Genomic DNA, 12,974 nt, shown 5'->3' with positions numbered 1-12,974 from the left:
ATCTATGTAATCATTTTATGTGTTAATGGAATAAATAAAATAACCCTTGAAAAAAAGTGACTTTTTAAACTTGTTACATTTTTTAATATTATATTAACTTTAAAATTCACTCAAAAACAGACTCTGGAGCATTAAGTAGATTGTATAAATTAAATACGTTTACTTATCAGGATATATATTTTGTTTTGCTGAGCGGGTTCAAACTTCTTTGTATAGCATAAACAGTTAAATTAATAATCAAACCAGTCAATCAATTCCTTCAAGTTTAATCATAAAGAATAAATAAGTCCTTAGGACCATACTTTTTTTACAAAAATAAATAAATAACTATATTCAAAACCAATGTAACACTTCAAATATGTATTTTATTCATTGAAATCATAAAATAGGGTTGTAAACCGTACGTATTTTAAAAAAAGAGACCGAAAATTAACATGGTCATTGAATCATTTTTGAGAGCAGCTTAGAGGTCGTGACATATCAAATTAGTTGCGAGCAGCTATGAGAGGATGAAAAAAAAAGCTCCATATCAACCAAAGGCATATTCAAGATGTACTCCATTTTTGATGTTCAATTATCAGGGGCGTCCACAGGGTATAGGATGGAGGGACTGTAGCCCCCCCTCCCAAAAAACAATATAAAGAATTATTGCTTTTTATTAAAATTTTATATCGCCATTCGGGCAAACTAAACAGGACAGCAAATAAAATTAATATTTGATTTTTTTTTCCAAAAAAATTAATTATTTATGAAAAGCTGTGAATTTTTAATTTTTTTTCAAAAAATTGAATATTTTATCATTTGTTTTCTCCCGTTAATTACCTTAAAAATTAAATTTTTTAGTGAATAGCTATAGATCTTTGAAATTTCTAAAAAAAAATAATTTATTTTGGATTTTTTTCTAAAGAAATTCCAAAACACAGCCCTCCCCCCACATAAAAAAATATACAAGCTTCGGAAGCAAAGCGTGGATTGTAAATAAATGCTAATTATACAATTCAAGTAGAGAGGTTTTGTGATTTCCCCCTATATATTCCGAATTTCCTGTCCTTTCTGCATAAGTAAGCAAAAATAAACATTTTTCAAATCTTTCATCAGGAGTGAGCAAGGAGCAAAAAGGCAGAGATCTCAGACCTTCTGAATGCCAAAATTGAGGTGGCAGAAATTATGGACATTGTGAAGCCTCATTTTCAAGATGGCCAAGATGAAGAAGGATGGAAAAAATCTCTCAAGGAAAGAAGGAAGTGGGGGACACAACTTGAAAAGGGATTCTGAGTTTCTGGGGGACCTGAAGAAGAAGATCAAGGAAGACCCCGCACAAGCCACAAATTGCCTCTCTAACTAGTTTGACGTGGACGAGGGGACTTGGGGTTGTCTTCTTAGACAAGGACCCCACACTACATGTTGACGGACACTCTGAAGGAAAGGAGACTACAGAGGTGCAAGAAAGTTCGTGCATGGATCAAAGCAAATGTATCCATAGTAAAAAAATTGTCTAACGAGAAGATTTTCACCGTGGACCAGGTCTACAACCGTCGGAACGACCATTGGCTTGGGAAGAGGAAGTCAAGGGGTGTTCCATACAAAACATTCGGGTCAAACAATTGTTGTGGGGGTAGTGGCATCTGACGGCAAGAAGATGCCTCTCTTCCTTTTTTAAGGCTAGGGAAAAATTGGCCAGGAGGCCTACTACAAGTTGCTAAGGTTTACAATACTACAATGTCTTAAGGCCACCCAGAGGACAACTATGTGTGGACCCAAGATGGCGCACCCTCACCCACATCGGCCAAATCCCAGAAATTCTGCGCCGACAACAGGGCTAATTTTTGGCCTAAGGAAATGTGTCCGTCATCTTCGCCGGATTTGAACCCGCTGGACTTTTCTGTGTAGGGCACTGTAGAGGGGGAGACTAACCGTACATCTCAATCGAAGGTGGACTCCTTGAAGGTCGCCACTATGAAGGAGTGGAACAACTTCATCATCAATTCCTGAAAGGCTTTCTGCCAAAATGTGGAGGCTGGGATTGCTGCTTAGGGCTCCCATATTGAGTAAACATGTTCACAAAGGTCGTGTCTCAAAGTTTTGTCAAAAAAAAAAAAAAATTATTAATCAAAAAATAAAATTATTGACATTTTTCTAAAATCAGTAATTCAGTCCACGTTTTGATTCCGAGCCCTGTACATAAAATAATCCTGCGGATGCTCCTTATAATACTTTTTAGTCCAACAGGGACATTTTATAAACGGGGATACTAATCGGTAGCGTTTTTTAGCTTGCCCGTTTTTTTTGGAGTTGGCGAAGTGAAGAATGAATTTCTTTTCCTAAACTGTTTTCATTATAATTTAATTTCTGAGGGATTAACTTCCTTTTCTACTACATACATTTATATTAAAACCTGATAAAAGACAGAGAGTATCCTTGATAATTTGTTGCAGGGTTTTATTGTAAGATTTTATTTGTTAGACTTAAAAATAAAGTTGAAGATCGGCATTTGAGTAATTCTTTTCAATGTCCTCGTTTATTTCCTTCTCCCATCATCACAACTGCTTGTAGTTGATCTAATAAAATATCAGAATCGATAAGATGCTCTCGTTATAAACATTATTCAAATAGTCAGAGTTACCATGATGATTGTCTGTTTCTCTTTTTAACATTCCCAAAATTCTACCAATCAGCATCACTGTATATAAATCCCAATCATAACCTCAGCGTTACTATCTGTCATTTATGATCTCATACACAAGTTGTTAAAATTTGTCATTAGATTTTCTCTCAGCAAGAATGTCAGAATAATAGTAATAGCTTAGAAAATAAGAAAATACTTTTCAGATTGCCAACAATCAAAAAAACTTCCACGCTAAAAAAATGCTTAAGGTTTAAAACTTCATTCATAAACAATTTGTACTTTAGATATCTTCAGGGTACTTTTGTCTCATGTCTTTAAATTCGGGAAAACAACAGCTAGTAGTATGAAAAATCTATCTTTGTTAAAATATGACATAAAATAAATTGAATTTATTGGAATATTAACTTTAATATTCCCCTGATTTTTTAAATAATAGATCTTACCAATAAAGTAAATTCGTATACATAATAAATATTTAAATAAAATAAATAAGTTGGGCAAAAGTCATTTCGCATTTTTCACTATATTTGAATGCTTTACAGACAGTGTTTTAATCATTTGATTTTAGCCAAGTATTCCCCATTCTGTTCGATAACTCGTTTTAACCGAGAATCCAACTTCATAACCCCTTCTCGTATTAGCCCTTGTGCCTATTGTCAAGAAAATCGGACAAAATCAAATTTTCATAGGCCTCTCTTGGCCCGAAATTGGTACCCCCAAGTGCGTTGGCTATCGTCAGGCCGTAGTCACTTGGTGCCAGGTCCAGACTGCAGGGTGGAACTTTCCACCCGAGCTCCTACAGCTTCTGGCCCGTGATCAAAGATGTGTGCGGCCTGGTGTTGTCTTGATAAAACACAATTCATCTCCAATTTGAGATTCTTTTTGTATCCAGCCTTCTGCAAATGGTTCAAAATGGTTTTATGAGCCAAGGTTAATAGAAATACTAGGTTAGACCATCATGTAATTGGGATTGCTAGAATTTTCAATCTGATGTATTCTACCGACTGTTGGGTAAGACAGGCAGATTTTGACAAAAACACAACCACTCATAGTCTATGACGTCAGTGTTGGTAGAATTTTCAACTTAATGTACCGTACTGGCTGCTGGGCAGGAAAAACAAATTTTGACAAAACATGCAACCACATATCTACTATGAGGTCAATATTAAAAGCGTGGTGGAAGTTAAACATATGTCGTGCATGTGTAATGGTATAACCTTGTATTGCTATTAATTTTGTTATGATCGATGTTCAGCTCCTGGGCAATGCTAAGACTGCTATGATAATTGTCTATCCCAATATTTTCCATCATTTTATAGACATTTTCGACGATATGCCTGTCAGTGTATGGCACATCATTCACCAACACTACACCAAAAATAAAATTGATGTAACCACTGTTAAGCAACACGAACCAAAAGAGTATTGGCCTACATTTATCACAAATTTTCTTTGTCGTGTTTTAGCGTTTTTCCCTTTCAGGTAGTAAAAATGTAAAATATGGCCAATTTTTTCCTTTGATGCCTCTATAGTTGACGCACGGTACTTCACAACTGAGAGGAGCAATCACAATAATGTTCGAAAAACGTTTGTAGTATACACTCACACCTTTACAACTACTCATCGTATGAGTAGAAAGAGGAGCCAGATATATTTAGTTTAGTTTAAAAAAGGCAGGAAATACGAAATTACTTTTTCCTCAACCTCAATACTTATTACGTATGTTGAGTACAAGTTGCAATGTCTCTGCAAATAACAACTTGTTTAAGTAAATTGCACAAGTTGTAATTTTTTTTTGTCTTCAAATACCAAATAATAATTGACTCTATCAATTCAATTTTATCTTGGTTAAAATTACATAATTATTTATGTATTGTGGGTATTTGAACTTTATAATGTGCCACAAAATGCTCATATTTGAGTAATTTATGTTAAATTAGTCAAAAATTACACCATTAATATGTGGATTATCCATGGAATATTCAATTCTAGCATTATCCTTATCTGAAGTACTATAAATCCTTCTTTTAAAATAGTCATTTCATTTTTGATATGCAACTTGCACAATTTAGCCGTACAAGTTGTATAAGTGGCAATTTGTACAGAAAAATATACTACCATTGACAGTTGACAGAAAAAAGGGGTTTCTTCTCCCTTTTTACTCTATGATTGAGCACAAAAGTTTATATAATACTTTGATGAGTAATCAAGATTAATAAATTTATCTTCCTCCTCACATTTTAACATATTACATGATATCAGTCTTTTCTGTTTTATTGCAGAGTTAATTGACCTCTGTCTTCGCACATATACCGAGTCCTTCATAAGTTTGGAGACTAAAATGAACGAATTAAATAACGATGTATATATAATTTTAATATCCCAACAGTTTTGTATGTATTCAAGGAATTCCGGTACCGAATTTTAATTTCAACCTAGCATCCGGTTCGGTATTGATTTTTTCCAGCTGTGTTCCAGCTCAATACCACATGCTTATGTGCCGGAAATAGGCATGCAAGTATTCCATAATTTGATCCGGCACACTGTTTCACTCAGCTTTTTGTTCCTGCATCATAGCCAGAGATAAAAATCCGGTTTATTTTCTTCTTAATTGGTAATCTAAAGAATGAATAATCTTTCCTGTAGCAGTTGTCATTATTATTTAATTCCTTAATAGTGAACATCATTTCCTGAATAGATTCAATTATATTCAAAAGCTGATTGAACATTCGTGTGTGCTCATAAAAGATGGAGCGTAACCCTGAGGATTTGTAACAGAGTTATAATTGTAAGTCATTGTTGGACACAGAATAAAATTGGGGATCGACGTCAGAGTAATCTTAGCAAAAGTCTCTGTTTTCATCCTTTTCTCCTTCCTCCGTAGTCCCAGCTGATTGTTGCTGATTTAATGAAACATCATGACCATTATTCTTTCTCTCCTGTAAAACATTCTTCAAATTGATTATCGGTTTCTTTTTTTTAACATACCCATTCTACACTGGATTTTCATCACTGATCTGAACTTACTCTTGTTTTCTTTATACCTCCAATCAAAAAGAAGAAAAAGCAGGAAAGGTTAAAAAAAAGGAACAAAATTAAAGTCATAATTTTATTAAATTACTCAAAAATATCCTCATCATCACTAGTACTCAGATCACCATCTTGGTAGTGAAAACGAACGCCGACCGATAAAAAGCAAATTACTACCAAGGTGGCATAGAGTTGTGTACTTGGAAGACCTTGCACATATTATTAAAATTAAATTATATTGAGGATAATTAATCTTGAATATGATCACCGTAGGCAGCAATAAATGCTTCCAGGCGACAGTTTGCTGCATGTGCTTTTAAAGTAGATTTCTGACTTGGTAGCCCCTTTTCTCACTGGCAGAGCCCTTTCAGGCCTCAACATTTGAATGTCGGGTTCTGTGGGCCTAGAAATCTACTGGGAACTAGATACTATAACCGAGGGGATTCAGATTGGAGGGTATTTGGCTGCAGGGACTGCTTTTGGGACATAGTACGTCAAGTAAGGTTGCAATCTTTCACCTGGTGGCATGATGACTTACTATATTGTTCTGAACTTAACTTAAACAAAAAAAAGAAGACTTCTGGCTCTCTGTAGAAGGGGGGAGGGAATCAAATTGTTGTGGGATATACTAAGTTTTTATGTCGTAAAAATTGTTTTAAAACATTTGCACCACCCAGTACTTTATGAATATATGTGCATAATATGAAAGAGATAACTTCCAGATGCCTAAAAAGAAAAGGTGCAAAGAAACTCACAACAGATTAAATATTCATTTTATTATTATGATTCAGTGGAACACTTAGTACAGATATTCGTTTATACAGAACATTTATGAAAGTATTGAATGAGTTAATTAATAGAGTATATAATGGTTATGTCCATTTATTGTGGATCCATTTAAAATAGATTTTTTAAATATTTTGCATGATATTTTTGTCTTCATATCCGCTTTATTAATATAGAAGACAACTCCACAACACATCATCAGTGTTATAACAGACTGATTTTTTTTTTAATATAGATAATAGATGAATGTTGATAAATTTAAAATTCCCTTAGTAGAGCTAAAATATTGGTTTGGTCAGGATAATGAATTAATTCGATAAGGGGGATTTTTTTTAAATAGTCAACAAACTTTGTCCGTCTCTTGAAATCCAGTTTAAACAGAGTATCCTTATGTAACAATTGTAATTACATATAAATTATGGATAAATAAAGCATTGAAAATTATTTTACATTCTCCTGAGTCTACTTCCAACAGCACACTCTTCATAAAATTCCTTTTTTTTTGTCTTTGATAGCTCTAACTTGAAAGAAAACCTCTCAGTCACTGTATTGTTAATTGCAAGGCAATTTATTTTTTTAAATCTCTTGTGACGCTTATCTGGGGGGAAAATGTCCAAATGTATCTTAGTGAATGTGCACCTCAATCCAGAATCTGTTATTCAAGAAGTACTGACTCTGTTATTAACCTTATCGTATCATGTAAATTTATGTAATATAATATAATTTCATTTCAGTAATATAATCTGTTATGACGTCACTTACAGTACGTAAATAAGAATAATGGGATCTCTAAACCAAATATGATGACTGCTTTGCATTTTCCTAGAACGGCAAGCTTTTGAAAAACTTCTTAAAGTTTATTTTGTAATTTAAGAGGCTCAAATCTGGAAGCACAGCTTCTCCTTGGGAAGATTGATAATTCCTCACTCTTAGATCTACCTTTAATTATATACCATTAAGTATATTTCAGTAATTTACATAAAAAAATATATGATAAGTATTTGTATTACTACATGAGTCTGGAGTTATTTATCTACATATATAGGTATGTCGCCATATATTCCATCTTAAGCCAACAATATGTAGGTGTACTTATTTTCATGAAATGCTTATTTATTAAATAGCTTTGATTAGTTTTTATTTATTCAAATCGGTAGAATGATGGATACGATAAAATGATGGCTCATTACGTAATTAAAAACATCATTTATCAAGCGTAAATCGTTTGCATTCAATATGTTATATAAGTATATTCATCCTCCTAAAAAGGATCAAGTATAGACTATAGCCCCAGCCTATATTTCAGCAAGTGATTACCAACCTTTTCGTCACTGCGGAGCCCTATAGCATTTTTTAATATTTTGTAGTAAATAAAATATGTTCAACCAAGTGTTTTATTTCGTATTTTGTAATATCTGGAGGAGCTCGGCTTGGGAACCACTTCTAAAAGCGTTGTAAAATGAACGTACCATGTATGGTACTGAATTAAAGTACATAAAAAATCATACATATTGTGGTTTGTACTGTATAACAACAAAATTCATGGCTTTATCAGATTTTTTGCTATATATGATTTTGAAATAATAAAATGTTTTTTGTGTTTAAATATACATTTAACCGTCTCACTTACTTAGTTGCCTAAATACCCCCCATTTAGTTAACAACAGAAGATTTTCAGATTTTGCCGTTTCAGAGGCTGAACGTAGGTGCGCGATTGGGATGATTTTGGTGAGCAACGATGTGGATCTTAGCAATGCTGATATTTCTAAGCTGAAGGGGATCGTCAGAAGATAGGTTTTAGAGTTGTGGAAGGCCTGGTGGAGACCAATGATCCCTGAGGAGTGATAACAAGCATGGAGGTGCTCAAAGACATTAAAAAATTCGCCTCCTAGCTCCCCTAACCAGAATTTGATGTTTTTTGTCTCCAATGACCTTGAGTCAAAGGTCAACAGAGGTCCTGACAAGAACACTACATAGAAGTCCCTGATCATCGACTCCATCGATCTGGGATGCAAGAATTGAGATCGGGCTCTAGTTTTTAGGACTGCACGTAGTTCAAGATCCGAATCGATGTCGTTAGTGAGACCAACGGAGGGTACATATATTCTCTAACACGAATCCCATCTCTACCTATTAAATATTGAACAAAAAAGAAGAAAAAGCACAAGCAACAACTGTTTTTCTTTTTCTAAGAGATGAACTTAATGTTTTCATTACAAAAATGGCATCCTTACTTTTAAGTTATATTTAATTGGGCAACTCTTTTCTACTTATTCAATGGGGGATATGTACTTGGGAATTTTGCACAACTTGGTAAAAGGATGGGATTGTGTTTTAGTTCGTTATTAAGGACAAATATAACCACCGAGTTTTCACTAAGTGTAAGTACTACAAACAACTGCTCTTGTATATCGTAATTTATATTCTTTCAACAGCTGGTGTACACTATTTATTCATCTATTATACTGAAAAGTTAAAAACAGTTACGTACCAACAATCATAGGGACATACAAATGTTGTGGTTCCATGTTTCATTAACATATTATGTATTGTACAATAATAAGACACATATGGCTCGTCAACAACAACAAAAAAATCATTAAACACAAGTTAAAATGATTTTTCTCAAAATGGAGTGTGAAATACAAATGTATTTTTGGACGAATTATCTTCTATTCCTACAATATTCTTATTAAACCTTTGTGTTTGTCACAAATTGAAAGTGAATTAGCCAAAATGGATAATCACAATAAAGAATGATGCATCCAGTTTGACAGAACATATCAGGGCTAGTATAAGTTTCTCAAAATAAATATAGTTTTTTTAACTATAGTGGAAATTCTTGAGTATGTTAACTCATCTCAGAAATGGTCTATAATTGACTTTAATATGTCTATGAACTCGAAAAATACTTGACATAACTAAAGATTACTTATTTTTGTAAATTACTAGAATTCGTCCAAAATATCTTTGAAAAACACGACATAGTTTGAAATCAAACCCTAGACAATCGAAATATTTCTATGTGTCTCGAGTAATCAAGTATCTGGTTGTTTATTTTTAATGTTAAGGAATATCTAATTATTCTGGCTGAGTACAGATTTATACATAAGTATTTAAAATAAATGATACTCATGGCAACAAATTTAGAAATATATTTTTTATAATTATTAGTAACAAAAGATAAGAATCGTCGCATAAACTACATAATATACCACTTATGCAAGTTATAACTAGTTGTAAAGCTTGCCACACTCTTACAGTTTATAATTGACAGTGTTAACAACTACACAGGCCAGCGCCACGGAATATTTTTATGCTATAAACGTTATGTATGGAAGTATAGATTATTAAATCATTATCAGAATTTATCTATCAATGTTTTAATTAACTTTTATTTTGTGTGACTAAATCTGAGTTTTTCATATTAAATAAAATATATTTATATATCCCATTAATAAGCAACTTAACTTCTATTATGTATACTATTTCTTGATAGCAAACTCGATCCTGATTTTAGAAACTGGAATTTAAATATGAGTGTCATCATCGCATTACTTGAACTCAAGGCCAACTCAAAATCTCAAACTCTTCCATACTCGAGAATTTACATTCGAATGCAACTCTAACATGAAGTAAATAAAGGATTGTTTTCCTTTTTGTAAGCTTTTTTCAAGATTTTTTTTATGTTTTATGTTTTCAAATTTCCAATTACTATTTTGCAGCATTTCATATCAAGTGCACACACTTTTTGGAAATTTTTGACACAGTCATGACTGATTTTGATAATTTTTAGTGAGGGTGTTTATTCCAACAAAAGCAGACTATGTCTAAAATTTTAGACTTATGTGAGCACGAGAGCCCGTTTTGGAGTCCCTCTAAGTTTGACCTTTTATGAAATATACCCCAACTTCAGTGGAAAACAACTCTGCTTAAACACAACCGATTTCCAAAATATTTGCTTTCAAATACTCACAGGAGTAAGTGATTTAATTTAATGTTTATTAAAAAAAATAATATTTATTCTAAAAAATATCATTTTAAAATCATTGCAAAATATTAGAAGTGGTACCCAGCCATGATTCAAGTTTGATTTTGCCAATTTTTGGTTCAAAGCTTAACCTAATCATATTCTACGAGTATGTAAAAAATTAGAGTGGGATCTGGATGGAACTGGCTTCATTTATCCCTATAATTGAAAAAGTTATATTTGGTAAAATAGTAAATTCTTTCTTTTTTAATTTCAGCTTTGTAATCCAGGATATTTCTCAGGGTTGTTATTAGTATTCCTAACAAGCATAATACGTACCTTGGTCTTTTTAGTCAAAAATATTGACATTATACATAATTACGCATGTCTTCAACTTCAACTACCATGATATAATCAAAGTACTTTTAGTCCAGTGCAAACTAATTATCTACTGGAAAAGCACATTCAGAAATTATAAAATGACAGTTAATTTGTTTAGACAACTATTATGGTCAATACCCACACTGTAAAACCTTTTTACACCTAGGGAACTTTATACTGCTGGCGTTTACCATTTTTTTTCAACTAGTTATGCAACGGACTAGCATACAAAGTCTAGGGGAAAATTAAGTACTATTTTTGTACACAGGCAGACTACAGCAATGAAAAAAAAACTTTTAAAGAGGAGGTTGAGTATTGCAACCATTGTTCAGTCCGGGCAATTTCATGTATGCATGGTGGGAACTGATACATTAGCTGGATTTCGTAAATAAAGCAATTCTCCCAAGTCAAGAATTGAATTGTTGGTTCATAAGAAATCATTCACCAACTCTGAATTACTTAAAAGTAACATAACGGTGAGATATAATGGTCAATGGGGACTTCTTTGTATAACCAATCTGACAGAGAAAACAGTCAAGTGACTCTAATTTATTCCACTATCATGGTCCTGCATAATATTATATTTTCCTTATATAGGTATGTCCTTTGGATATTTCTGACATTTTATTCCCTGTTAATCGAGTGATGAGTTTTGCAAGACCTTTTAAAAATCAGGTCTAAGAACATACTTGAAATATTCAAATATGGACAATTTGTAGTTAGTAAGATATAGATCATTTTTAGCTCTAGAATATTAATTTTTATATAATATATATATTTTATATAAATAAAGTTAAAATTGATCTTAGATAATAGAAAATAGCTATAAAACACTAGTAATGTAAAGACCTTCATTTTTACGATCAACTATTATATGATTGATTTAATGAAACTGTTAAGTAGATGTTACCCATAAAAGGAAAATGTCACATGAAAATATTGAGCTAAATTAATAACCCCATCCTATATTGATAAATAATGCATATTTCATTTTTTAACACCAAGAGAAGGTCGTATGATGAATGATCAAAATAAAAATGTGACTTGATTATGTATAAATTTATAAGATGGAAGGGTTAGGAAGGAAGGATACCCAATGTAATTAAATATTTTTAGAAGAAAAATAAGGAATTTACTATTATGGCAAATATGACCTTTTTCAATTATAGGCCTAAATGAAGATAATTCCATTGAGATCCCACTGTAATTTTTGATATAGTTACATTGTATGAGTAGGTTAAATTTCTAAGAGAAAGTTGTCAAAAGTTGAAGCTTGACTGTAGCGCCATTTTTAATATTCCAAAATAATGTTTAGAAGTTATCGTAAGTAGAAATGATATTTTTAAATATACTGAATTAAAGTACGTGCTCTTGTGAGTATTTTAAAGCAACCATTTATGAAATTGTTTGAGTTTCAGCAGAGTTACGCCCTACTGAAGTTTGAGTATCCTTCGTAAAAGGCCAAACTTTGAGGGACTCCATAGCGGGCCATTAAGCTTGCATAAGTCTACATTTTCAGATATAATGTTCTTTTGTTGGGATAAAAACTCTCACCCAAAATTATCAAAATCGGGGGTGATGATGTCATGAGAGTGTGACATGGAATGCACCTTTTTCAAATCCCTGTCTCTTTTTCTCTCTTACCTGTCAATTCTTTTTAAAACATGCAATCCTTCAAGTACCAACGATGGCGATAACATCACTCTTTTCCCTCACATTTCACTCAAAAAACTATGACAAACATCCGCGAATCAATCCATCTATCTACACTCATAAAGTCCACAATCCCTCCACGCTCATTCTACTGTTACTTAATTAAACGTATATAAGAAGTTATATGTACGCGATTTATAGTTATACATATATATCCTCAAATGAGCACCACCCATGTCACTCCACTCCACTTCATTCCTCCCTTTCGCACACTCTTCTACCCATTATGTATATGTATATTAGTGTTGGGGTTCGGTCCAGCAATCTTAGACCGGTTTGGGACCCCTAAAATTATTTATTCTACCGAACTTATTCAGTCCTTTAAAAAGTGACGTCACATCTATCTGCTTTCAAATTATGAGGACAGCACAATGATGGCATACGAAGTTTAAACAGTGATAACTCAGAGTAGTTTTCATCCAGTCGTCCCTCCTGGAATCTCTAGAAGGATAGTCAAACTAAAGGTCT

The 12,974-nt window shown here is 32.8% G+C and overlaps 1 protein-coding gene across 1 annotated transcript in view; it reads right to left on the bottom strand.

Moving 5' to 3' along the window:
- Window positions 1-12,605, bottom strand: part of LOC121125878 (carbohydrate sulfotransferase 1) — a 43,083-nt gene extending 30,478 nt beyond the window's left edge. The window contains exon 1 of the mRNA XM_040721135.2: window positions 12,438-12,605. Coding sequence (XP_040577069.1) covers window positions 12,438-12,493 — 56 coding nt within the window. The 5' untranslated portion in view covers window positions 12,494-12,605. The remainder of the gene's footprint in view (window positions 1-12,437) is intronic.
- Window positions 12,606-12,974: the final 369 nt, after the last annotated feature.

The sequence above is a fragment of the Lepeophtheirus salmonis genome, chromosome 1 (assembly GCF_016086655.4).
Source record: "Lepeophtheirus salmonis chromosome 1, UVic_Lsal_1.4, whole genome shotgun sequence".
Classification (NCBI taxonomy): Eukaryota; Metazoa; Arthropoda; class Copepoda; order Siphonostomatoida; family Caligidae; genus Lepeophtheirus; species Lepeophtheirus salmonis.
The sequence above is the reverse complement of the archived record's forward strand: the minus strand, read 5'-3'. Positions and strand labels throughout refer to the sequence as shown.